General features: G+C 46.9%; 1 protein-coding gene across 4 annotated transcripts; it reads right to left on the reverse strand.

Moving 5' to 3' along the window:
* Positions 1-294: 294 nt before the first annotated feature.
* Positions 295-27,920, reverse strand: SLC6A16 (solute carrier family 6 member 16). 4 transcript variants are annotated; one of them, XM_079950520.1, is made up of 15 exons: positions 27,802-27,920; positions 22,315-22,381; positions 19,422-19,553; positions 18,731-18,924; positions 15,735-16,535; positions 14,431-14,588; positions 12,634-12,760; positions 11,599-11,774; positions 10,926-11,036; positions 9,514-9,755; positions 7,915-8,104; positions 6,238-6,439; positions 4,716-4,875; positions 4,388-4,550; positions 295-2,473 (listed from the first exon to the last, which is right to left on the reverse strand). In XM_079950520.1, exons 5-15 carry the CDS (start codon positions 15,928-15,930, stop codon positions 2,207-2,209), a joined length of 1,992 nt encoding a protein of 663 aa, XP_079806646.1. In that variant the 5' UTR covers positions 15,931-16,535; positions 18,731-18,924; positions 19,422-19,553; positions 22,315-22,381; positions 27,802-27,920; the 3' UTR covers positions 295-2,206. The 4 variants fall into 4 exon arrangements, with proteins under 4 accessions (XP_079806646.1, XP_079806645.1, XP_079806647.1 ...); XM_079950519.1 differs by lacking the exon at positions 18,731-18,924; XM_079950521.1 differs by lacking the exons at positions 18,731-18,924; positions 27,802-27,920 and adding an exon at positions 25,193-25,384.
* Between the last annotated feature and the right edge of the window lie 52 nt (positions 27,921-27,972).

Genomic DNA, 27,972 nt, shown 5'->3' on the forward strand with positions numbered 1-27,972 from the left:
CTCACCAATGCCAGGATGCCTATTATCAATAATTTTTTGTGTGAAAGGTTACCATTATTAATGTAATTATTACAATCTGTACATTATTTCTCCCACCATATGAAAATATACTGTATTTCTGTAACTAGAATAACCATGCACCTGATGTAGTGAACTGTAGTCGAAAAATTATGCTATAATAACAAAACTCTTTGTGGTTTTAACATTTAGGAAACAGTTGAGAAACAAATGGAGCAACTTTACTTAAAAGTTGATTCCCCCACCTCCGGAGTTGAGATCGTAGGACTGAAATACTTGTTTCTACTAAATAGCTTTTATTGAAAAGAAAAAAAAAACATTCTTTGAAAAAGTTGTTCTCCTGTGTATGACTCACATATGAGCTACAGCAAGCTGTGCTCCCCTCGTCTTGTAAGAAACTCAAACCCAACCACTCCCACCAATTGGTTCCTTGCCTTGCTTGAACAGAGAAGTCCCAGAAACAAAATAACTGCATTATAAAGTTCATTGACTGAACCATTTACATGAACCATCCTCATGGAGAATAGTTTAAAAACAGTCTACTGACTGCTACCTTTTAGCCTTGAGTTACAAAATCCAACTGAGTGTTGAAAAATTACTTGACACAGTCTATTCTTGCACTCAGAACCAACCATAAAATATTATCCGCCCCCCCTGCATTTACAACAGTGTAACTTTAAGACAACCTAGACCACATGGAGTTTTTCTTTAGTCCTGTATCTCATACCAGTCTAAATGCTCAACCAAATTCTTTCTCAACATCACCCTTAGTCGGGTTGTGGAAAATACTGACTTCCATTGAGGAATTTTGCTGGCTCATGTCCAAAAACATGCAACAAGCAGATCCTCTTTCTTGCAACTAAGAAAGAGATATTTACTCAGGCCAATAACTGTACAGGCTCAGCTGCAGATGCAGAGCTCAGGGTTCATGAGCAGGATGAGAAGTTTAGAACCGGACAGAAGCAACCAAGATGTCCCAACAAGTTTCCATGCTCCACCTGCCATGTTTTTAAAGACCCAGCATGGTGCACTCACTCATAACACTTGGCTCACTCTTTGAGGTCAGGATTGCAAATGTTCACTCTTTCAGGGTGGGTTGGTCTGTTCCTATTGGTGAATGTGCTGCCTGGTTCTAAGCGACAAAACTGCACCTTCCTGTTAGGGCTCCTGTTCAGTTGTTACTACTGCCTCTGGCTTAACCTTCAGCTTTGGCTGCTCCAAGCTCACAGTTCCGCAGGAAAGTTCCCTCGCTCCCTCTTCCCAAGTGACTGAAGTTGCAGTGGAAAGGAGTGATCCCTTCACCACCAACTCTGGTTCCCACTATTCAGCCCCCACCCCCTGTTGCTTCCTCCTCCTGCATCAGTTGGCAAACCCAATCCTGACCCTAACAGTACTGCAAGGCTCTTGACAGAAACTGGCCCTGGGAGAAGGGCATTTTCATGCCAGTAGCTGCTGAGCTTGAACCATCTATGGATGAGAATGAGCAATATGGCACCCAAAGATTCATCAGGGGAAAAAATAGGTCCTTGCCCTCAAGAGGCTTACAGTAGACAGTGGGTAAAACAATGGGAGGGAGGGAGAGAGGGAGAGAGACATGGGATGAATGTGAAGGAGAGCGGGTGGGTCCTGTAACAGTGAATCAGATCTCAAGCTTTCCTTTACTACTGGAATCCCAAAAGTTCTCACTTTCTGCCTCTGGAACATGTGTGGCCCTCCAAAATCAAATTAACTTCAGCTCTCAAATATTCCTGCGCCATCATTTTAGTGGAGGCACCGCAACAAGGCATCGTGATTCTAGCGAAGGGAAACAGGACTCAGTGGCAGCAGTGAAAGCCACAAGGTGTTCTTTAAAAACAATTAATAATCCAGCAGCTTTTCTTGGATTGCCCCCACATCACTTCTGAGGTCCTCTTTCATTTGTCTTTTTCATCTCCTTGGTTGCAGCAGATGTGATAGAGGCATTGGGGTCAGCTGCATTAAAGTCTTCATGCTCACATCCCTTTCCCCTCCAAAGCTGCACCAGCCTTGTAAGCCATAAATAACACACTGGGGGTGTGGGTGGGTGTCTAAACAAACATGGTCGCCGCTAGCAGAGGCCGGAAAATATAGCCAATGATCAGGAGGATCGAGGAGCCGGAGCGCGTCAGATGTCCTCCAGGTGGTACATTCCAGCTGGAAGTGCCTCCCATTAGTCTTGCCCATCTTCTGCCTGGACAAGCAAGTACCCATTGCCTTGGTGTTCAGTATCAGCGGGGCTCTCTCTCTCTGCCACCTCGTCATCATCCTCTGTGGGTACAGGTGCCATCACCATGCCAGACCGGCTGCCACGCTGGGCAAACCAATCCTTCAAAAGCTGCCGGAGAAACATCACTGGGATGGGGAGAGCAGCCAGAACAATGAGGCCTACAAGGAGGCCCAGGGCCCAGGGAGGATATTCCAGCATCTGCTCCTCTGCCTGGAAAGGGAGACAACCAAGAATTATTACTGGCTTTCAAAACTGAAATTTACTATCAACCAGGTGGAATGGAAATTTAGTGGGCCCATCTGGACTCTGAATCAGGCTTCTCTCAGTCCAAGATGCACTAGGCCTTCAATGGCTGTACAGCCAGAAAATTTCCCCATCAGCCTTCGTCTTGCTTAGAGAATTGACATTATCAGCAGTATGGCCTGTGGTATTCAAACAGTTCTCTTTTTGAGCTGAGAAAAGGTTCAGGAAGGGACGACCAAAAATGATCTAGGGGTTGGAGCAACTGCCCTATGAGGGAAGGTTACAAAATTTCTGTAACATTTAGAGAAAAGGCAAGAAAAGGGGTGTGGCAGGATGGAGGTATATAAGTGCATGCATGAGATGAAGAAAGTGGGTAGGGAAATATTGTTCTCCTTCCCTTGGGGCCATCCAAGGAAGAGGAATGTTTCAGGATTAAGGACAGGGAGAAGAAATATTTCTTCACACTGTGCATAGTTAAAACTTTAGAATCTGCTCCCACAAAATGTAGTGAAGGCTTTAAAAGAGGATTAGACAAATTCACTGAGGGTAAGGCGGTCAGTGGCTACAAGCCATGGAAACTATGATCTACCTCCACTGAAGAAGGCAGTATGTCTCTGAATATTAGTCACAAGGGGGGCGGGGAGTGTTGTGCTGACATCCTGCTTGCAGGCTTCCTATAGGTACCTGGTTGGCCACTGTGAGAACAGGATGCTGGACTAGATGGGCCACTGGCATGATCCAGCAGAGCTGTCTTCTTACATTCTTAGGCCAGTTGGGTCTCATGGTTGGCTTCCCTAAATTAACCCAGAGCAAAACCAAAACACTCCTCCAGATCCAAATGGTATGGAAAGATAGTCCTGGTAATGGAAGACCTGGTGCAGTGGTACCTCGGATTACAGACGCTTCAGGTTACACACTCCGCTAACCCAGAAATATTACCTCGGATTAAGAACTTTGCTTCAGGATGAGAACAGAAATCGCATTGTGGCGGCGCGGCAGGCCCCATTAGCTAAAGTGGTACCTCAGGTTAAGAAGAGTTTCAGGTTAAGAACTGACCTCCAGAACGAATTAAGTTCTTAACCCAAGGTACCACTGTAATGAAGTGTAATCCATCTCTTTGGGAAGCTTGTCTGCTATTACTGAGCAACTCAACACGCGTTCAAAGAGCCAGAGGGCTCCCTCCCCAGAATGCCACTGAAAAAAATACTGCATTTGTGGATTAAAGCAGGGTCTCCCAAACCTAAGTTTCCAGCTGTTTTTGGACTACAATTCCCATCATCCCTGACTCCTGGTCCTGCTAACTAGGGATGATGGGAGTTGTAGTCCAACAACAGGTAGACGCCCAAGTTTGGGAAACCCTGGATTAAAGCTTTAAAAGCCCTAAATCTTGACTCTTTAGCAACCAAGAAATATATCACTATTACTGTTTTGTTACAGAGAGTGGAAAAGAGGCAGTGGATTAGGGAAGGTCACCTAGTGAATCTACGGCAGTTTTCAGCCCGTGACTTTCAGATCCAAATCAAAACACCTGTTGCTTAGGATATGCAGCAGAAGCACCCATGGGGACTATGTGCAAGTAAAGTCATTGCCACATCTGGGTACAGAGGGTACAGCTTGATAACCTGTTGGTGGAAGTTGGGGAGCAGGGCTCTGCCACTCAGTTCCCTCTTGTGCTTCACCCACATTGCCACTTTTATCCCCTTCCTGCATGCACAAAAGCTCACAGTGATGTAGGCTTTAGGGTCCCACAGGACTCCTGGTTCTTTATACAGTGGAGCGGTCCCCAGACTATGCTTAATTTTTTAAAATGAAAAGCTGCAGGGGCAGCTGCTATTGGTCGGAAACATGAAGGGGCACGACTGGGCGGAGTGCGCCTCTTACCCTTTCTCTGTTCCAGGCCTGGTAGGTGGGCCACTTCATAGCCATGTGCACCAGACTTGCTAGCAGCAGGCACAGCATCGCTCCCAGGCTGACAAAGCGCCACATGTAGCTGTAGATCCTCCAAGGCCGCCAGCCCAGCATGTCTTCTATGTCACTTAAGAACCTGCGGACGAAGGGAAATGGATCAAGATGGCAGACGAGGCACCTCAGATGTTAAGATACCCCGGAAACACAGGGGAAGAAGAAAAACAGGCTCTGCCCAAAGCCACAAGGTAGACATTCTCTCCCACCTGCCCACCCCTCTCTTGAGAAAGCAGGGTAGAGTTACCTGTCTGCTCCGTAGATCCAGGCCACGGCAAAAGCTTCAAAAGCCACAACAATAAGCAGGGGCAGGGTAGCCGAGTAGTCGTCAAACATGGACACAAAATAGCTGCCAGACCGTTGCACGAAAACCAGGCCCAGCAGGAATCCAATAATACAACACAGCACTGTGGGAAGAGAGAAAAAGGAGAGCAGGTTGGCTTGGCTGGACACCTGCTGGACCGCAGGGGCCCCGGTGCAGTGGTCAGGTAGGAGTGCTATGAGGAATTATGAAAAATGAAGCAAGCCATCGTGTCAGAAGTGAAAGAATTGCATTGACTGGCTTTGAGTCATTGACATGACTTCTCATCAATCCCACAAGCCTCTGCATCTCTGCTGCATTTTCTCTATGCCTGACAGTCACGTATAAAGCATTCTACACGGACCAGTTGCTTCAACAGGCATCCTGGGTACATAAAAATAAGGAGGTAGCTTTGATGTAGCTTTTGTTAATCTTTAGGTAGGTTTTAGGGCCAGGATACGGAGTTCACGTGGAGGTGATAAAATGCCTGTCTTTCCTGTTTACTGCCTGTTTATGACCTCCAGGGTTTGCTAAATGCATTCTGTTAAGTTGTGGGTGAACATATCAGACGACACAGGGATTCTTCAAACAGCTCTTGTTTATTCACAGGCCAGGACAGAACTGAACTGAAGGGTTCAGTCAGCCTGCTTATATAGAGCTCCAGTACAATGTAACTGTTAACAATTTTCTAAAACTATCCAATCACTGAATGTCACTTTCAATCCCTTATTTGCATAACTATCTACAGTATCCCCCTGCTGGCCCAGGGTGAGAACTTCAGTACATAGCACATTCCTCCTTGGTTCCTGTTTTATTTAGCCTGAACATGTATGCATGCTCAAATAGGAAATAGTTCTTTGTAGTTAAGAGGCTTCCTCTGATCTGACTTTGTCCCCACATGAGGATTTTTTGATATGCCCAGAGGAAATCTGATTGGTTCTTACAAACGCTGTGTTAAAGTTCTTTGGTTAATAAAAACGGCCTGGGCCAGGGAGTGGCATGCGTACTTTCTCCCAGGTCTTGCTGGTCAAGCCTCGTGTCTATTGTATTAATCAGGGTCCAGTCATTCCTTTGCCTTCAGAACGCAGCACCCCGGTCTTGACAGGAGACACAGAGAAAGATTACAAGAACTTCGTAAACTGAAAACTAGTGTTTGAGTTTGTATTTTTCCTCCTGCCTGCCAGTCCCCTTTCTTTGAGCGCTGTGCCTTTTAGAGAGCAATCCTGAGGGCAGGGACTGCCTTATTACTGACCTTTGTAAGTGGGAGCCTTTTATAGCTAAAGAGAGATGGCAATTACTTATTTGAAGTCTTTTTATTGTGCCTTTGTTGTTGTACCTTATTTGATGTTTGCTTTCATCTGTACAATGCTACAGAACTTTGTTGTTTTGCAAAATAAAACCCATCCACCTCACTCTTCTGCCCCCTGGTGGATGTTGTTCTGTCTCTTGGTTATGGGTTCTGCCATACCTGTGAAGAGGGTCCGCCGGCGCTGGAGGCTGTGGAAGTTGTCCAGCAATGGAGTGATGATCCCTTGCATGTTCCCCAACATAGTGCTCAGCCCCAAGTTCAGCAGCATGAAAAAGAACAGCACCGACCAGAATGGGGCGGTTGGAAAGAGGGTCATGGCCTCCGTGAAGGCGATGAAAGCCAGTCCTGTGCCTTCCACATCCTGGGAGTTTGAAAAGAAGAAAAATCTGGGAATCATCCACTGAAAAGGGCAGGTGACAAGCTTACACCTATCGGAAAGAAATACTCAACGCCTGGGCAATCTGCCACACAGGAAGTAGCAGTTTATGGCACTCTTAATTGAATAGCAACAGGGACTATGGCCCTGTTCATGGCATAGGCCACGGTTTCTCCAACCTGGGTCTCCAGCAGCTTTTGGACTACAGTCCCCATCATCCCTGACCACTGGTCCGGATAGATAGGGATGATGGGAATTGTAGTCCAACAACAGCTGGAGGCCCAAGTTTGGGAAACTCTGGCATAGACTAAGGGTGAGAAACATGTGACCCTCCAGGTGTTGTTGGACTCCAGCTCCCATCAGCCCAAGCCAACATAACCGATGATGGGAATTGTAGTCCAGTAACATCTAGAAGGCCAAAAGTTCCCACACTAGGTTTATGGGGCTTCATCTATTTAAGTGCTCACTCCTTGGTTTTGTTTTGTTTTCAAGGTTTTCCCCCTTTGCCTTAAAACTGACTCCAGGAGGCTTTGTGATTGACACAAGGGCCAGCCAGCGCTGTACAGTGCTCTGCTTTGAGATTGGCCCTTGCGCCAATCAACCCAGTATACCTGAAGAAGCATCTCCACCCCCATTATTCTGCCCGGACACTGAGGTCCAGCTCTGAGGGCCTTCTGGCGGTTCCCTCCCTGTGAAGTGAGGTTACAGGGAACCAAGCAGAGGGCCTTCTCGGTAGTGGCGCCTGCCCTGTGGAACGCCCTCCCATGTCAATGAAATAAACAACTATCTGACTTTTAGAAGACATCTGAAGGCAGCCCTGTTTAGGGAAGTTTTTAATGTTTAATGTTTAATGCTTCATTGCTTTATTACTATATAACATAATTATTATAATATATAATAATAATAATATTCTGTTGGGAGCCACCCAGAGTGGCTGGGGAAACCCAGCCAGATGGGTGGGATATAAATATACTACGACAACGATGATGACTATTTAATAATAATAATAATAATAATAATAATAATAATAATAATGATGCAGATCTGGCTTCTCAAAACAGAGTCCCTTTTAAACACTTTTAAAAACAACTATGATAGTTCAGGCACAGCTCATACATGTCTCATTCACACAAACATAGCTCACCAGCCATGGATTGTGGTCTGCTTGATCACCCTATGTATACAGTGTGTATCCGTGTGTGTGTATTATGTGTGTGTGTATTGTGTGTGTGTGTGTGTATTATGTGTGTGTGTGTGTACACACTTCAATTCCAGGGAAATTCACTGAGTCCCAAACGTGCTGCCACACTAAGCAGGAGGCTACATTTCGACTGACATGGCACAAGTTATGCAAGCCCATCTCTTGCCCCTCGGACACAATCCCAAAAGACAGCTGCTTCTGACAGCTTTCCCCTCTTTCGCAGCAGCCCAGCCTGCCTTCCTTCCTCCTCCCTGGTCACCTTGTTCATCTCATCCTCTGCTCGGCAGTCACTGATCTTCCACATCTGCAGCCACTCTGCTGTGTCGTTCTGAAGACCCTGATACCAAGCGCTGTACTCAGCAACCGAGAGGTCAGAGAAGTTTCCAAGGTAAGGCAGCGTAGCAGGGAGGGAGCCGTTTGATGCTAGAAGAGACAGGATTTTTGTATTCCTGGGGGGAAAGGGAAAGAATGGCAAGCAGCGAGGCCATTAATCAGGAATTACTCCAAATCTGAAAACACAAAGCCAACTAGCTGGGTAGAGCATGAGACTCTTAATCTAAGGGTTGTGGGTTTGAGCCCCATGTTGGGCAAAAGATTCTTGCATTGTGGGGGGATTGGAATAATAATAATAATAATAATAATAATAATAATAATAATAATAATAATAAATTATTTATAGCCCGCCCATCTGGCAGGGCTTTCCCAGCCACTCTAGGCAGCTTCCAAACAAATATTAAAATACAGTAATACATCAAACATTAAAATCTTCCCTAAACAGGGCTGCCTTCAGATGTCTCTTGTGGTCCCTTTCAACTATGATGTGGTATCCCAGGGCGTCTCCCAAGGGCACCTGATGCCCTGGACTATGATCCATCTCCAAGCTTGCTCCTTCCATCACCAAAGGCAAGCAGGAATGTAATCAACACACAACTTCCGAGACTTTTCCCTTTGCTCTTCTGAAGGACAGAAGCTTGGGAGCATGTAATGAGTCTTACTCAAACTGAATGGATCCCTGGATGATGCCAAAATAAGTTTCAAGTGAGTAAATAAGAAGAAGTAGTAGTAGTTGTGGGAGGGGATGATTGGTTTGTTCTTGTTCTTGCTTTTATTATGTATTTTGTGTTTTTTTATCTTGTATTTTTATGTTGTCAACCACCCTGACATCTGCAGATGAAGTGTGGTATACAAATTTAAATAAGAATACAGTCGTACCTTGGAAGTCGAACAGAATCCATTCTGGAAGTCCATTCAACTTCCAAAACGTTCAGAAACCAAAGCGCGGCTTCTGATTGTCTGCAGGAAGCTCCTGCAGCCAACTGGAAGCCGCAGAAGCCCCGTTGGACGTTTGGCTTCCAAAAATAGTTTGCAAACTGGAACAGTCACTTCCAGGTTTGCGGTGTTAGGGAGCCAAAACATTAGAGAACTAAGCTGTTTGAAACCCAAGGTACAACTGTAATAATAAGAATGGAATGGAATTTCTCCAAAACAGCCCTCTAAATGGCCGTGGATGGGTAAAATTCGGAAGACTATGGTTGGATACAAACCTAACTCAGCAAGGGGCGGATCTGAGAGCCCCTCCAGAAATTCCTGTGTGTGTGTGTGTGTGTGTCTGTGTGATTCCTTGATCTCCTGATGGCATCAGGGTGGTTATAAACAACCTTGCATAACTTACTTGTTTGCATACATGCTTTCATGTTTTGTTCAAAAAACGTCAACACAGAACCACTGAACATGAGAAATAAAGCCCAAGTTGTCCCTGCCTGCAGCCTTGTCCTACAGCAGCAGAACCCCAAAGAGCTAAATATGTCAAAAGTGGGGGGTGGGGTGGGGGGCAGGACACAGGCAGGCAGCTACTCACCTCTCCACACAGTCCTGTGTGATCATGTTGGCACGGAAGCCCAGCACGGCAAACACCACAAGCGTGGCCAGCACTGAAGTAAGGAAGTTGATCCCAGACACCAGCAGCCCGTCGATGTGGCAGTTGTTGTGGCGCGGGTTATAGCTGGAGTAGGCAATGATGGTCCCAAAGCCCAGTCCCAGGGCAAAGAACACCTGGGTGGCTGCCTGGCGCCAGACCTGCATGTCTCTCCAGATGGACAGCTAGAGGTTGGGCAAAGAGGACAAGGGTACAGGATTCATCCTCATGAATTCATCCTCAGAAAAGGAGAGGGGATTTTCCAACGGAAGTAAATACTGGCAAATTAGAACTTGTGAGGAAGTTTGATTCTATGCGTTTAGGCCCAAATCAAGATAATGGTCTCCTCTCACACAACAGGTTTTACCATCTTTGTCTTAACTGTGCTTTGTCATCTTAATTTTGCTTTCTTTCATTTCCCATTGCTGCTCTGGCAAATAGCCACTCTTTATTTTGCAAGCAATTAATTTTTACATAGGAATTCCACTTTTCAGTGATTTACCTCCACTGTTCACATTTTTTTCACTTTCTATGCCCATATATGCACCTACTTGCCAATGCAAGGCTAGTACTTCATGCATTGATGAAGTGGTCACTATCTGGCAGGAGTTTGCTGAGCCAAATGGATCAATGATCTGATTCAGTATAAATTAGGTGAAAAGGTAAAAAGTAAAGGACCCCTAGACAGTTAAGTCCAGTTAAAGGCGACTATGGGGTTGTGGCGTTCATCTCGCTTTCAAGTCGAGGAGCTGGTGTTTGTCCGCAGTCAGCTTTCCAGGTCATGTGGCCAGCATGGCTAAACCACTTCTGGCACAACAGAACACTGTGACAGAAACCAGAGTGCATGGAAATGCTGTTTACCGCCACAGCGGTACCTATTTCTCTACTTGCACTGGTGTGCTTTCAAACTGCTAGGTTGGCAGGAGCCGGGACAGAGCAACGGGAGCTCACTCCGTTGTGGAGATTCAAACTGCCGACCTTCTGATCAGCAAGCCCAAGAGGCTCAGTGGTTTAGACTACAGCGCCACCAGTGTCCATAGGTTCCAGCGTTTTCTATATGCATTCATTAATCTATTACTTGCAGTAATATTGCCTTTTCTTTTGCCAACAGTTTTGTTGCATTGTTCCACTGGATTATTTTAAGCCAGTTTTTAATTGTTTGGTTTGGATTCATTTCACTGTTAAACACGTCTGCACCACTTTTCTCCAGTAGTATGGAAGTTTTGTAAGTAAACAAGTGAAATAATGCTAGCCCTGCGGTTAAGCGCTGGGGGGGAAATAAAGGGAATTTGCATGCAGTGGGGGAAATGGGCACACGTGTACAAGAGTGTTATTCCTTTGCACAGAGCTCTTACATTGGGCGTGAACATGATTCTGATCCCATCAACCGCTCCTTCTAGCAGCAGTGCCCGTACGAGGAAGCACAAGAGGACCACGTAGGGGAAAAGAGAGCTGAAATACAGAACCTGCAAAGGAGACGGGGGTGAAGAGAGAAAATCAAAACCAGGGACTGACAGCCTGTTTGTGGTGAAACAACCATTGGTACAAGATGCTGGCATTTCATTTCCAAGTTCTCCATCCCAGGTACTCTGACATTGGGACCAGTAGTGGACAATCTTAGAACCATGTTTATGGATCCTGATCCACTTGAAGGCAAAGCATGAATTTAAAACACTATTAATTAGAGCAGGAGTAGGGAAACTTTGGTCAATAAGCAAATCCTGGCCTGCCAGCAAGATCCAAGTTGGCCATTTCTTCCAAACCCAATGCACCTGTACATTGGCTGATGTCACTTGGTAATATCAGCTGTGGGGCAGTAGTGCTCAGCAGGGAGCCGGGAGCGGCTTTGCAAGTGCATCCCATGCGGAGAATGCACTGACAAAGTAGAAACCTGTGGCCAGTAGGATCAGACTTTCTGCTGCTCAGCTGGTGAGCAGAGGGTTCTCTCCTGCTGGTGTTGATGAAGCAAAACACTCCCTCCCACCCAGGTCAACTTTTGATAAGAGGGAAAGTGCCCTCGCAACTGACCTTGCCAGAGGACTTGATGCCTTTGATCATTGCCAGGCACACAAGAGCCCAAGCGGCAAAGAGGCAGCCAGTAAGAGCCGGGTCAAGGCCTCCGCTCTCGTCAAGGGAGTTGGTCACATGCAAGGCCTCGCGGTACCAGAAGTAGACGGTGGGAGAACTGTGGCCACACTCCGTTTCTAAGATGAGGACAAGGACACACACAGAGAGAGACACAGACAGAGAGAGAGGTGCAAAGGTTAGGGGCAGAGTGTCGTTGGTGAGGCTTATTTGACAACAAGGAGCTGAGACTTTCGTGTCACCAGCCCAACGCTATGGAATATTCTGCCAATCAAGAGATTTCGTAGGCAACTTCTGTTTCAATTTTTAAATGCCTGCTGGAAACTTTCCTATTCCATCAGGCCTATGCAGGCAATTAAAAATCCAGCTTTCCACAATAATTAGCTTATTTCTGATTTAAACATTTTATATGGTTTTTATTGTGTAGTTTTATGCACAATTGTTTGTAAATCACTGTTATTTTTAACGAATAGCAGTATATAAATATTCTTATAAATAAGGTAACGGGACGAAATAATCAAGCCCCTCTCCTCCCTTTTCCCATCCATACTTTGGTATGGTTAACTGAAGATTATGGGGTTTTTTGAGGACAGAACTGAAAAAATATTAGTTTGGCAAATATATATATACAGTGGAACCTTGGTTCTCGAACGGCTTAGTTGCCGAACAAATCAGCTCCCGAACACCGCAAACCCGGACGTGTTCTGGTTTGTGAACGTTTTTTGGAAGCTGAATGTCTGACATGGCTTCCGTTTGAGTGCAGGAATCTCCTGCAGCCAATTGGAAGCTGTGCCTTGGTTTTCAAACAGCTTCGGGAGTCGAACGGACTCCCAGAACAGATTAAATTCAAGAACCAAGGTACCACTGTATCTCAAGTTCATCAGCACTTCCTGACAATCGGGAGTACATTTTGTCTCCGTACAATGACATCAAGGCAGCTTTAGCCCTCCCCCCTCCTCAAACCTTCTAATCCCTTACCTGGAGCAGTTTGATTGGTTGCTGCTGGGCAATCAGTCCAAGGCAGGGGTAACTGGAAGGAGTTAGCCAGGTAGAAAAGACTCCATGCAATGATGACATTATAATACAGGGCAACAAATGAACAAACCTGAAGAGAAAGAGGAAGAAATCAGAGTCCTTCTCACTCCATCCCCAATGGGCACTGACACAGCTACCTCAGGGGAAGGGGCAGCTCTTTAGGGTCAAAGAACATGTTAAAACACATTTTTATGTCATGCGTTCAAAACTGGTCTCCTCTCCTCCCTTAAGAAAAATCAGGCATGGGGGTCCACTGATCTGAATTGGGTTAATCATATGTTCGGGGGTGGGGCGCCTTACATTTGCCTCCTGAAACTCCCTTGTACCCAAAAGATGCTATTTACAGCATATAGCACCTTCAAGTACAATTTTTGGCAGGAAAATTTATTGCCCCTCCCTTCCAAGAAATTTTTTCGAAAGAAACAGATGTGGTCTAAGCACGTTAGTTAAAAATATTTTTAATGAGAAGTGTCGTTCGTTCCTTAGGATCATATTCCCAGCACTAAAATGCAGCTGCTTCGGGGCGAGATACTGGAGATGTTTAACATGTCTATCCCCAGGAATTTAGGGAGGGATGTTAACTACAATTGGCAATTATCTCACTGGCGGTTTAATCTAGGCAAGGCAGAAGAAGGCTGAGGGGAGAAGTCCTTCGCTCCACCAATTCCATAACTCGCTGCCATCTGGATAATTAGTTTGTGGAATTCACTGCCACAAGATATGGCAGAGGTCACTCTTAGGTGGCTTTAAAATCGGATTAGACAAACTTGTGGAGGACTTGTCTATCAATGGCTATCAGCTGGCATGAGGGGACAATGGAGCCTCCATGGTTGCAGGAAGTCTACCTCTGAATTCCAGTTGCTGGCGGAGGGTGGCATTAGCAGCAGAGGGCTGTCTCCTTCACACCCCCTCTTATGAGTATCCAGTTGGCTGCTATGGGAAGCAGGCCGTGGGACAAGATCAGGGCTGAGGAACTGGTGTCTCTTGAGATGCTGTTAGGACTCCAATTCCCATCAGCCTCAGCGAGCATGGCCCAACAGTCAGGAATGATGGGAGCTGTATTCCAGCAACACCTGGAAGGCCACACGTTGCCCATTCATGACACAGACCAGCAGTGGGAGACCCTCTGGCCTAGGTAGGTCTCCCCATTTGGTCCAGGAGGCCATTTTGTTAAACCACATCCACCTGTCTTACACCTGTCTTCATTTAAGTCAAGTGTGGGGCAGGTAAAGATGGGGCAGGTCGAGGTATGAAGGTGTCGCTGTGTCTTCCAGGCTGTGTGCCTTTGGCAAGTGCCGTCAAGTAGCTTAATTACTGGCATTTGCAAAGCCCCTGCCTGACAGCAGGCCTTCAAAGTCTGCTTGCAGGCGCAGTCTGGATTAAAAATTCGCCTGCAAACAAATTTCAAAAGCAGGCGCACTGTGGATGCTAATCAGCTGACTGAATCCAACAGCACTGCTCTGAAAGGGCTTGTTCCCATCAGCTGTTCTGTGCTGAGAACGAGCCCCTTTGAAGTTGTTACCCAACACCATAATGACATCAGGTGATTGACAGGTGGGGGTGCCCACTCACCTGTCAAAGTTGGCTTGTGGGGGAGGGAGAGGCAGTGCTCCAGCCTGCCAGCTGCATCCAATTCCACATCCCTAATATAGTATAAGAAGAGCTTGATGGGTGAGATTGGGGGGTGGGCGAGCTCAAAGGCAAAAGGTTTTCAGAAGTGCTGCCGGAGGAACAACTCACCACGCAGCTGGCGAAGCCAATGCCCACCAGGCGGGGGCTGATGTACTTCCAGACCCCGATGCTGCCCTGCCGGATAATCTGCCCAGCCGCCAGCTCCAAGAAAAACAAGGGGATCCCAATGATGAAGAGAAGCAGCAGGTACAGCAGCAGGAAGGCACCTGGCCAGGATGAAACAGAGACACACAGTTACAGCAAGCAACACTTCGCTCCCAGACCCCAGCAGTCTCCCCTGATTCCACCAGCCAGTTACCCCCCGAATCAGAAATAATTTAAGGGAGGAAACAGGTGCTCCTGTGAAAGAGCATTAGGGGTCAACTGGTTGTGGGGTGAGCTCAACTCCCCCCCCCCACTTAGAGAGACACAAATACGGTCTGTGGCAAACTCTGATTGCCGCCTCTTCCTTCTCTCCTCCCCACCCATAAGTGAACTCCAGTTCTCTCCCTGTCTGAAGCACATGCCATGATTATGCAACCAAATATTTGGCTCTTTCAAATAAAGAGGGAGGGGGTTGTTTTTCTTTTTAAACACCATTGCTTAAACACGTTCAAAACTGTGGTTTTTTTGGGACTGGCACAAGGAAGGTGTTTTCGGGACTGGTACAAGGGCAGCACTGTGAAAATCCATTTTCTGCCACCCCCTCCCTGCAGAAATTGGTTCTTCCATCCAAAATGGCCAAGGCAGCTGTACACGCTTCCATAGCAGGCTCAAGCTATGCAAGTTTGTTTTGTAAGCACAGCCTGGCTGTTACCTGCAACACAAGACTATCCCCCTTCCCATTTACCAGGTGCTGCTCACAGCGGCCAAGAAGTACCCAAGACCCGGGTGTTGTATTTGTGTATTGCAGGAGAAGCTGGCATGGTGGGGCAGTTCAGTGGCAGTGCGGAGGTTGCTACTTCATTGTCACACAAGTCCACTTTAGGCCCCCAAATGCCTTGGGCCTCAGCACCTTTGGAATTTAAGCAGGCTGCCACTTATGGCAGGGCCTTCTCTGTGGTGGCCCCTGCCATGGCCGTTTCCATCTCCCATACCCTTTTAATAGTGATCTGCTTCTTATCTCTTCTCTTCTTGTGCATCACTGTCAAGGTTGTAACTGCTTTTCAGTTAGTGTGCTGGGGTGTTTTGCATGGTTTCTAAGTTGAGATGTTCAATGCCTTGAAAGCCCAAAGGGTTCAGAAAGGTGACACAGGCATTTAATATAAGGAGAAGTTAAACGGTACAGGTACCCTGCTACAAATGAATGAAAAAGGGGACAGTCTTGCTCTACGCCAGCCCCAAGCTTGCAAGAAATGCCCGTATCCACTCACCTCCCCCATTTTTATGGCAGAGGTAGGGGAATCGCCAAACGTTGCCAAGCCCAACTGAAAAGCCAACCTGGGCCAGGATATACTGAACTTTGGACCCCCAGGCCGGGCGGGTATCAGGTTCGTCAGTGAGCAGATCTTGATTGAATTCGCCTTCGGCATTTGCTGCAGATTCGAGGTCCGCTTTGGATTTCTCCATTGGTGGAGGGATGTGATACACACACACAAATTGTGCACGCGGCTAAATCCTAGGGCCCTTGCACAATCACACGCCTTCACACTTGTCTGTCCACAATTATGTCACACCCTAAAAAAGACTCTTCTCCTGCAACTAGCACAGGCTCACATGTACCATGGGACCAGGGAAACGGAAAGTGAACTGCTAAAAGTGTATACACTCCTTGCACATTAGCAAATCTCTCTCACACTCCCACAGATGTGGCCATTCGTGTGTGTCACACTGTTGTGCAGACGCAGATGCACATGCCTACAAAATTCTCTATGGGATTGATGGACTGAAACACGAACTAAACTCACACACATCACTCGATCAGTTCATGCACGCACATACGGACAACCCACGCATACAAAAAGGGTTTCTCACTTTGCCCTTGCGTCGTCTGTGCCTACCCTCAATCACAGCCAATTAAAAGAGTTTGGACGCTATATGCATACAAAGATTCACACATGTGAAAGTGGGCGGAGACAGTGTCCTGTAGGCTCCATGAATTACATATGCTACGAGATGCACACACAGGCACACACGCTTGCCGACTCCTCTCCAAAGCAAAAAAGGATTCAAGCCTAGAAAGAGAAGAATCAGAGAAAGGAGTGAGTGTAAGGCCAAAGGTAAGATGCCCAGTTGGAGGGTCAGTTAGGATTCCCCAAACCAGCCTTCTTCCACCTGGGAACTACAACTCCCATCATTCCTGTCAATTGGTTACGCTGGCTGGGAACAGTAGGAGTTGTAGTCCAAAAGAGACTCCAAGGAGACTCCAAACCATGGGGTGGGATCCAAAGCTAGTGTTGCGCCAAGCAGAACCACCAAAGTTAATGGGCACGACTGATTCAGGTTCATTCACTTCAATGGGCCTACTCTGAGCAGAATTTCAGTCAATATAAGCGCATTGCATTGTGTATTGACTTTTAATTACTTTGTGTCTGGAAAATGAGTAGGAAATGTAACAAACTGAAATGGCAAGATGGACAGAGATTTTGCCTGCTCCTGTGCTGTCAGTTCCTCTGGCCTGCTCCCCAGAAACTTTAATAAGAAGTATTTATTACCATGAAATAGGAGTCAGAGCTCTTTGGAGCCAAGAATATCCCAGCACAAAGTGCCTTTCAAACACTTGTTTGGACATCTTCTTACCACTCCTGTCAGGGGATTAAAGTTACGTCAAACTGTGTATCTTTCTAGGCCTGGAATTATTCAAATTGGCATAAATGCATTTCATTTAGATTCCTTGCAATTTATTTATTTTTCGGCGCCATCTGAAACTTTGCTTGTTTCTCCCCTCTGAATAAACAGGATGGGTATTTGTGGCTGCGGAAAAAATGTTTCTCAAGAAATATGGATGGAAGTGAACAAGAAAATACAGTTCTCTAGAAGTCAGGGTGGGGGTGGGTGGGAGCTTCGGGGAGCTCCTGGGACAGCTGTGCTGAACTGAGACATCCTTCCCCTGCCTTAGCTAGACCACTAGAATCTATCTTTACCCCGATCCTCTTGGTTTTCTACAGATTATAGGAGAAGTTAGCTGCTGTCAAAATCATTTCAGTGGTTTTTGGTAGCCATGAAAGGCCTGAAACTCTAAAAACAAGAATAGAGTTCCCAATGTCTGGATCTCATATTATCCATAGAGCCACATTTTCTCTACTCAAGCACAAATCATACTAATGTCTGGATTTCTTGCCTCTGAGCATCTGGTATTTTACAGCAGGTGTGAAAGCCCTCAGGCATTGGGGCCTAATGTGCCTGTCCAGGCCTTTCTGTCTGGCCGTTGGAACTTCCCTCAGGCTCTGCTTCCTATCCTATCCTGATTGTTTTTGTCTGGTTGGAATGTGTCCTTGATTGGTAGATAGATATAGGGGTGTGGGTGTGATACCTACAATTGCTTTAACTGTTTTTAGTTAAACAAAGGTCAAATTCACACTACACATTTAAAGCGCTATGATACCACTTTACATGGCCACGACTTCCCCCAAATATTCCTGGGAGCTGTCATTTGTTCAGGGTGCTGGGAGTTGCTAGGAGATCCGTAATCCCCTCACAGAGCTACAGTTCCCAGAGCGGTTGAACTATTAATCTCTCCTCACAGGAAATGTTTTGGAATTGTAATTCTGTGAGGGAAACAGGGTCTCCTACCTAACAACAGCACCCTTGGCAAACCACACCTTCCAGGATTTTTCGAGGGAAGCCATGACTGTTTAAAGTGGCATCACAGTGCTTTAAATTTACAGTGTGGATGCGGCCTGTTTTGGGCAGGGGCAAAAGTGGGCAGTGCAACAAATATAAATTTCGCATAGTAGTAGCCTAGCTTCTACACAGACTCATGCACCCCTCTCTATCCTCCATCCAGACGTATAAGAGACATTATCAGAATTCAGGGGCACATTCCACCCATGGAAACACGTGCAAGGAGGGCCCTCTTGCCCTGCTGCTGCCCAGGTCTCTGGTCTCTCATCTTGGGATTAGAGAATTCAGAACAAACAGCCTCAGGCCACAATCTCTGCAAAACTGGTTGCAACTGCAAAATTTGCAACAAATAATCTCCGCCCCTCCCTTCTTTGTGCGTATTCAGATACCCTCTCAAATTTGCCAGTGACGTGTCCCTGCGCAAGGCGAGTGTGCCAACTTCAGCGGGTGAGCAGGAGGCAATGCCAACGGTCATCATGCCTGGCTCTGCGTAAGCGGTGAACTTTTGTCCGCTCCCCCCCCTTTTTCCAGCGCCAATGCCAACCGCTCATTATTTCCCACAATGAGGACTGGAGGCTGGACTAACCTTCACAGACGTAGTGGTGGCCAAGGTCAGATATGAAAGGAAGGAATGTGTGCCAGCTCACGGAGTGGGGGCAGGGAGAGAAAGGGTTCAGGGAAGGGGCAGCGTTGGCACAGGACAGCTCCTGCCTGCCTATCGGGCAGCGCCAGCCGTCTCCCTGCAAAGGCTCCCAGGCATGGTTCGGCAGAGCTAATTGCCTGAAATTAAGGGAAATGTTTATATCTCTAGGTCTGCAGACTATGCATGTCATGAAGGCAGTTGCCTTACATACAAGACTTTGCATGTTTGCAGTTCCTTCGTTGCGAAAGATTTTCCACATGACTTCCTATTTACAAAGCTCCCAGTGGACGCTTGAGCTGCATTCACACCTGCATTTAAAGAGCATTTATGGCACGGTGACTTTTTCCAAAGCAACCTGGAGACGGTAGTTTGTTAAGGGTGCTGGGGAGGTTTAGCTTTTTGAGGGTTAAACTACAGTTCCCAGGGTTCTTTGGAGCAAGCCATGTATGGTGTGTATGCACAGAGATCTCAGGTTCCACCCTCAGCATCTCCAGTTGAAACACTCTATATTGACAGGGCTGAAGAAAGATTTTTCCTTTGCCTGAGATCTTGGCTAGGTGGACCCAATGGTCTGAATCCACTTGAGAAGCTTCATATATGATAACAAATACAAAGGATGGCTAAGTATACTCACATGCAGTGGAGGTATCTTATGTGCTAGTCTAAACATGCAACAGGCAAAAAACAGTTTACAGCAGCATGCCCACTCTCGTTTTCTGTCCTTGGCTTCTTAAGTTCACAAATTATATCTCCTTGATGTAGCAATCTGTGAAGGTAGACGAACAGCCATAACTGGGTTGTCCATTCAGACATCACTCCAAATCATAGTTAAGCACAAAACATGGTTTGTAAATACATTTTAAGGTGCAGTTTCCAGTTCTATTTTCCCAGTCAATCCAATTGTAAACCCTAGTTTTTCAATTTGAATGCAGCAAACCATAGTTAAAATTTCTTAACTACAATTTGGCAGGATGTCTGAATTGAGACACTGCATTTAATTAAATGTGGGAATACCCAACTTCTACTCTTGTGTGGCTTCTGTGTTGCTGCTTATCAGATTCCAGCTTTGTTTCCCAAATATATACAATTTCAGCAACAAGATTTTGCTATTTTTTCAGTCTTGTCTTAAGGCTAGAGAAGAATATCAAATGATAGATAAACTCAATTAAGTCTAACAACGCAAGATGTTTTATTATCACTTAACTGCGATGTAGAAATAGCTACACCTGTGAACTCATTTAATCCAACGAAGTCCTTACAAACACACGTTTCATTCTGTGGCATAAATAAAACACATGTAGCTGCATAACAGATTCTCTGAGGCAATTGTGCAGAAGGGGCTGCTGTTAAAAAGCTGCCTAAGCATGTACTGAATTGTGCAATGCTTGCAATTGGCAAACTGTGTGTGGTTTGCCTCAAGGTTTATTGTTTCACAAAATGGAGTGAAGAAAGGGCTGCAGACTGGTGCTGCGTCCTTGCCATACATTCAAAGCACTTTCCAAGCCCCTAAAGAGCCCTGGGAACTGTAGTTTGCTAAGGGTGCTCAGAACCGTAGCTGTTTGAAGCTACAGTACGCAGCCAAAAGCAGAAAACTAGCACATGGGAAGGGGGTGCGGGAGTTCGTAATCCTTTTCCCATGTGTCATTTTCCCACTAAAACACAAACACACACAAAGCTTTTTTTGGAGTGGGGATGCCCCGCAAGGAAAAATACGTACACACGCACACAGCATAATGTTTCCGCTTTAGTTTGCAGCCTCCACGGCTGCATTTTGTCCAAAGCTGGAGATAAGCTACGCAGGACTGAGAACGACACGTAGCTCAAGCCTCGCACCTTGCCAGGCTCTTGCTTTGTGAGGTGATCTATGTTTAAACAATTGGGCATGGCCCTGGGCTCTTTGTGAGCATGTGTGCTGTGGAACAACACAGCCCTCCTGAGAAGGAAAACTCGAAGAAGCTTCAAGCAAGCACTGAACTTGTTCAATCGGCCAGCGCCTCCTTATGCAAAAAAGGGTCTTCCAGTTTACATGACCAAAAGCTTGCTATTAACTTCATTGGAGGTTTAAAGGAATCTAACTGAACTGAGGTTCTGCCATTTCTAACTGCATTATAAGACCTGTAACTTGTGGCTGAGCTTGCTTTTCCCTCCTCCCTCCTTTTCTTTTTTCCTTGTGTGTCACATCTTCTTTGGTTATAAGCCTGAGGGCATGGAACGCCTCACTATTAGCGCTGAGGAGGCTACTCCTCTTCCCATCACACTCACTTATTTGCATTCCCTCCACCTCTAGGCTAGAGGAAGAGGAAGAGGCAAATAAGCAGGAATGTTGAAGAGCAGGAACAGGGAACCTATGGACCTCCAGGGTATTGTTAGACTACAACTTCCAGCATCATCCCTAAACATTGGCCCTGCTGGCTGGAGCTGAGGGAAACTGGAGTCCAACAAAGGCCACAGGTCGTTCCAAGCCCCATTTCTAGTGAACAGAAAGAACAGCAGCAGGAGGAGGCCCCTGGTCTCCAGTAGGCCTCAGACCAGATCATGGACCTGAATAGGGGCCTGAAGGGATCAACCTCTGGTTCCAGCCCTGTAGAAGACTGAGCTGCATGGTCTTGAATCGAATCAGCTGCATGTGAGGGGAGGGAAAGGGGCCACTACCACTGATTGTGCAAAAATGTGCACAAAAACCTCACGGAGATACACCGTATTTATTTATTATTATATTTGTTAGTTGCTTTTCTCACAAAGTGACCCAAAGCAACTTACATTAAAACCAAATAAAGAACTCCCAATAAAAATCTAAAAGCTAAAAGCGCAGCTGAGCAGATAAAACAGATCAGGACTTGCTGTTCTCACCCAACTAAAAGAGGCCACAATTAAGGGCCAAAAACTTGTGTAAAGAAAAAGGTATTCACCTGGTGCCCAAAAACAGATAAGGGTGGCGCTAGGCATGTCTCCCTGGGTAGAGCAGTCCACAACTTGGGGGGTCACCACTGAAAAGGTCTGATCTTTTGGTTTAAATGTATTATGAAAATCCTACAATAAGGAGACAGTTGTACTGTAACACGACTGAAAAGCGTGAATTTACTGAGTAAAAAAAACAACCCAGGGTCCTTCTCCTTATGGGTTGTGTTTGGCAAAGTCATTGGGCAAGAAACCAGACTTCTGCTCAAGCAACAGAACTTCTCCTTCCGTCTCCTCTCCCTGCAACTCCTTAAATCTGCTTTGGGGTTCCCGCGAACCCTCTGGGGGTGCATAGGAGAGGGAGGAGAAGGAAGAGGGGAAGTTCAGTTGCAGGGGCAGCCTATCGTTGTGCAATGACTTCAGCGGATACCTCCCCCTGCCAATATTTCACAATCTACTGAGAGTTGAGGATGGAGCAAGACACAAGCATCAGACCCCACTATCTCTGAATGCAGGTTGCCACCAAAATAGCTACAAGGCGAAGGTACAATCAGTACCTGCTCTCATCACGTTTAATTCCTCCCATTATGTTTAATTCCTTCTTTCTGTCCGGAGAGAAATGTCCTTACCTTGTTTGTTGCCTTGGAAGTCACAGTTTAGGGCTCAGGACTGTCTGCCACAGCACTGGGTTCGCTCCTTTACAGAAGAGCAAAAACACAGGCAAACATGAGGAGCTGGTCTCCCCAAGACGCTCAGCGAAGGCATGAGGAGGGAGCAGGATAGCACCCACCAGCCTCACCCCACAACACTGACGTATGCACCACAAAATCACATGAGAAAACTCTCCAAGTTACACAAGACCTTACTTTATGGGTCTTTAAAACAAATGTGCTAACTACCATCTTTTGACCCACAGGTCATAAAATCAATAGCATCACCTGTTTACCTGAGGCAACCTTGCAACAAGTATTGGTGATCCCAGCAGCTAGTAGTCAGGTTTTACAGACCTAAACTCAGGTCATTGAAACAAAGTTATGTGGGCAATAGGTTAACTCTCAGCAGGTGTAAAGGGAAGGTGGGGTTGCCAGCCCCCAACAATGAACACTAAGGGTTTTTTTTTTAATTATTGCTTTGTGGGTTTTAGTCATGTAATCTCATTTGTACACCACTTTGAGAATTCTTTTCGATCAAATCGTTTATTTTTTTCCTAAATAAAATAAGTAAATTTTGCAGCGTAATGCAACAGATCTAGAGTAGCGACAGCCAGCATGGTGTTGGATTGGAAAGGCGGACTAGGACTGAGGAGAACCAGGTTCAAATTCCCCACTGGGCCACGAAGCGGCTCACTCTCTCACTCTTTCTGAGCCTCAGCTACTTCACGGGGTTGTTGTGAGGAAAGAAAGGGGTGGTGGTGGTGGGATCCATTTGGGGGTTCTAAATTTTGGCCTCGCATAGGGCGCCATATTACAAAAGACTGCCAAAGTATGCTGCTGGATGCAGTACCCTGAGATGCCTTGAGGAAGGATAAATATGCAAGGTCCTTGAAGGGTGGAATAAGAATGTAATAAATAAAAACAAATAAATATCTAATATTTGGGGCATCACTCTTATATCTTAAAGGACAGGAAGGATACACAAACAGAGGAACGAAACATAGAACAGGATATATTCTGAGGTGGGAAATAAATGCGGCCCTCCAGACATCTCTCTCTGGCCCTTCAGACTCTTCCCAGGCTACACCCCCTCCCCAAGCACCCAAACAAGCCTACTGCACAAGGGCAAACGTTGATATCAATTGCCCTGCCCACTTTTGTCTCTAGCCCCGCCCACCCTGGCATGTGGACCCTGGGATGCTGCTCAGAAGGGAATGTGGCCCTCGGGCTGAAAACTATTCCTCACTCCCTGCCCTGAGGGCGAGTTATTTTAGCACTCAGAATTGCCAGCCTTCACAGGAGGCCGACTGAAAGAGGCATGCTCAGAGGTGTGCAGGAGCCTTTAATTAAGGGACTAATTCAATTTGCACTACAGCAGGAGCTGCCTCCGTTCACATGAGGGCGACCCAGCACACACACATACACACATGAGGGTTTGAAATTTGAAAGAAACCTACCATGGCTCACTTGCATCTTTCTTCCTCTATTCCTGTCCCAGCAGGAAGCCGCCCTATTTAAAGTCCCAGAGACAGGTCCCACCCCCTCTGCCCCCCCTCACTCCCCAGTTAAGCATCATGTTACAAAGTGACCTACAAGCCTAGGCACACAAGCCCCAGTCCCCACTTTAGAAGCAGCCCGGCTTACGCTTCTCCTTAAAAAGCAAGCAACAAAAATATACGATCAAACCAAACATCCCACCGTCTCAGGTTAGGGGGCCACGTGGTATCAAGACATCTCTCTCCCCAGAACCACCACACTTTAAAAGCCAGGTTCTTATTTAACTCCTTGAGCTGATCCGCTTCTCGTTCAGTCTAGTTTCTTAAAACTCTGTCACTAGCAAGTGAGGCTACAGCCCAAGGCCTCACACAAGTAGGCCCCCCTCCCCCATTTCAGCTCTGCAAAAAGAGGTACAGAGGTACCTCGGGTTAAAAACTTAATTCGTTCTGGAGGTCCGTTCTTAACCTGAAACTGTTCTTAACCTGAGGTACCACTTTAGCTAATGGGGCCTCCCGCTGCCGCCGAGTGATTTCTGTTCTCATCCTGAAGCAAAGTTCTTAACCTGATGTACTATTTCTGGGTTAGTGGAGTCTGTAACCTGAAGCGTCTGTAACCTGAAGCGTCTGCAACCCGAGGTACCACTGTACAGGATCAGGCTGGGTGCTGTGCAAGAGTTAAGCTTGCCGAATCAAAGGCTAGCACTTTACAATGCAGTTCTGCAGCACCAGTGCAAGGAAACTACCAGTTTAACCCAACTCTACAGGGTTGCTGTGTGTAGCTACGTACCTCATTTTATCCTCTCGTTATCAAATTAGAAGATACATAGTCGCTCAGTTTGGATGATCATTCCAGGCTTCGTAAACCAGAATCTTGGAGCCAAAGGTGGCAGAAAATAGGAGAGAAGGGAGGAACACTTGGCTCACACTCTCAGCTTCAGAAACCATGGTTTGCGAAACCTTAGATAATTGTCTGAACCAGGCCATCGGCTCAGTTTGGAATCTGTTGCAGATGACCGCAGTGCCTGGAGGCAAATGGTCAGGTTTGTGTATCCATAGCAGTGGCCATAGGAGAAACAACCACTGGGAGGAGCACAGAGAAGAAATGCCATGGTGCATCTGCAGTAGCACAACTGGGCGGCTTCTCCTGCCCCAGCTGCAACAAAACATGTATCTCCTGCATTGGTCTCTACGGCCGTGGCAGGCACTGCAACCTTCCAGCAGCTTGACCTCCCCACCATAGGTCTCATTGTCTCCCGAGACAGATGGATGCCAACAACAAGAATCCTGCATACACACATAATGGAAGTGATTGATTCAGCTAAGTATAGGAGTCCCCTTGAAAACCAATTATACTGTACCTTAGAACTCCATATGACTTCTGTTCGGGGGCAGCTTCTAGCGGCACCCACATCTATGGGAAATCAGAACACACACACCCTCCAGCCAAGGGGCCTCTGGGCCAAATTCTCTCCAGTGCCAGGGAAAGCTCTTTCCCATCTTCTCATTCCCATCCTGGGCACACCTTCCACTCCCTGGGGATTGCAGCTTCTCCACCCTTAACCCCAAACCACACATGCGGCTGTGTGGTGCATTGTGGGAAGGCCGTCCCTGCTCTCATACGTACGCAAGAACACACGGAACAAGAGCCAAGAGCCAAACTTAGACACAACTTAAACCCACCCTTCTTCAAAACCATTTGGGGAGCAGGGAGTGACAAGGACCCATAGAGTACCCATCTCCCCCTATGGCTAAGGGCTGTGACAGAGCACATGCTTTCACCTCAAAAAAGGCCCCAGGTTCTGTCCATGGCACCTCAGATAGGGCTGGGAGAGACCCCTGCCTGAAACCCCCAACCACTTTATGTAGGCAACACTGAGCTGCTCCTTAGCGGCCTGACTCATGGTAAGTCAGGTTCATATTTTCCATATGGGGGGAATTTCCATCGGAGAAATACAATAACACACACGCTACCTGTGCCTAAGACCAAATTGTGCCCCATGCAGCAGCTTTTAACCACATCTAGTTTGCCCCCAGCAACCCAAAAAAAGACCCCTGACTCACACAACTCCTGAGCACTTATGCTCACCAAATCCCCGGGTACGCACCTGCGAACGCACGACTTCCCTGCCTCACACAAGCCCTATGCCACCCACACCATTCTCTCGCATTATGTGGCAGCGAGCACTGAACCCTAACTGGCCAGAAAGGCAGACACTCTGCACATGCTCAGAAGAACTCATATGGTAATATTCTTAGCATTTCCCCTCGACTAATACTCTATGAGCTGGTTAATGATATACACTTCTAGTCAATTTAGATAATAACAAGTGACTAAATTTTTTCCTATAGGTAAAAGCAACAGTATTGAGGGAAAACCCCACTACAGTATCATTGTTTTGATTTTTCCAGTTACGGTAACTTGTGCGTGAGTCATGACAACCATCTCAAAAGAATAGGCACTCCCACCTTGTGGGTGTGAGAGAACTGTTGCAGTTCCTTCCAGTAATTAGCTTGCTACTTGTATTTTTTTATACGTACTTTTATTTTCTTTTTACTGGTGTGTTACATTCCTATCCGGCCTTTCTTCCAAGGCACTCAAGCAGTGCACAGAGCACATCCACATGTTATCCTTGCCTTGCACAACAGCCCTGCAAAGTTGGTTAGGCCGAGAGAGAGAGCGAGAGAGCAACTACTACTAGCCCAAGATCGGCCAGTGAGCTTTGTAGCCAACTGGGGATTTGAATCCAGTATTCCCAGTAAGACATTTTCACTACTAATTCACAGCGACTCTTGTGTCAAAAACAGCCAGTTCGTTGTAAAATCCGAATCCTAATTTAATCAGGGATGTGCATGCTTTTTTAAAAAAGCTGATTAATATACTGTATAATGAAGTGGAAACCCTTTACACATTTGCCTGTATATTTATGATTTACTAATTATATTTCTATACCACCTTTATCTTCTAAGGAGCTCAATGTGGTGTAAATGGTTCTCCTCCCCCACACTTCATCCTTACAACAACCCTGGGAGGTAGGTTAGCCTGAGAGACAGAGAGTGGCCCAAGGCCACCCAATGTGAAGATTTGAACCCTGGTCTCTCCCAGCTCTTAGAATGACACTCTTAACTGTTAATTTACTGCTGCACTTGGTAAAAGTGATTACAGGCATTGCAGCCCAAATTATTCACAAGTTTTGGGACTAAAGATCAAGGAGGTGTCCCAGGAGCCCGAGATCACATACACACTATGTGTATAAACATCCCTAATCCTTGTCTCCGTTTACCTTTGGAGCCTAGGGACCCTTTCCGCACCCATGCCAGCTCCTTCTGGCCACATCTACTCAATGCCACTTTCAGCATCGGCGTAGCCAGGATTTTTGTTGGGAGGGCAGAACCTCAGTTAGCTATGTATTTTTATTTATTTTTTATTGATTGGGGGCTAGCTGCCCCCCTTATACCCCGGCCACCTTGCAAACTCCCCGCCCCCCGCGCGCAGAATTCTCTATTTGTTTTATTCTATTTATGGCACCGAGCGGCCACGTCTGACAGCTGCGTGACAGGCAGCAGCCCAACAGGTGATGCGCAGCGGTGGGAGGTGGAGGAAGACGCTCATCAGCGAAGGAATGCTTCGTCTGTTGTTCAGCTGCTATTCCCGCCACATGGGTGCTGGGCGGACCTTCTCCTACCCACCTTAAGCCGTCTCCCCTCCAAACCGCCGCCACGCTTCTCCACCCCCCTCCCAGAGAAGAGGGGGGGGGGTCGATTTTCGCCTCGCCCCCACTTCTCTGTCCCGGGGAGCTCCCGATCCGCTCCCCATGTCTCCTTCGCCCCCTTCCCTGTCCTGCCTTCTGGGAAGCCCCCGATGCTTCGCCTTGGGGTTTGCTCCCCCTAACCCAATTCATTCCGCCCCCAATCTCGCCTCCTTGCAAGCGGGAGGGTCCCCTTCCTCGCCGCTCCTGCCCAGACCTACCAGCACCTCGGGGTGCGATCCGGACTCGTCCGTTCCGTCGTGACACCTGGAGAACAGGCGAGGGAGCTCGGAGCCTTGCAAGCGTGGCCACGTTGCATCAGCCAAACTCCCCCCGCGTCCAGAGGCGGGCAAAAAAGCCTTCCGACCCCGCCTAGCTCCTCGGCGCCGCCT

This window comes from Podarcis cretensis (genome assembly GCF_951804945.1).
Source record: "Podarcis cretensis genome assembly, chromosome: 13".
Classification (NCBI taxonomy): domain Eukaryota; kingdom Metazoa; phylum Chordata; class Lepidosauria; order Squamata; family Lacertidae; genus Podarcis; species Podarcis cretensis.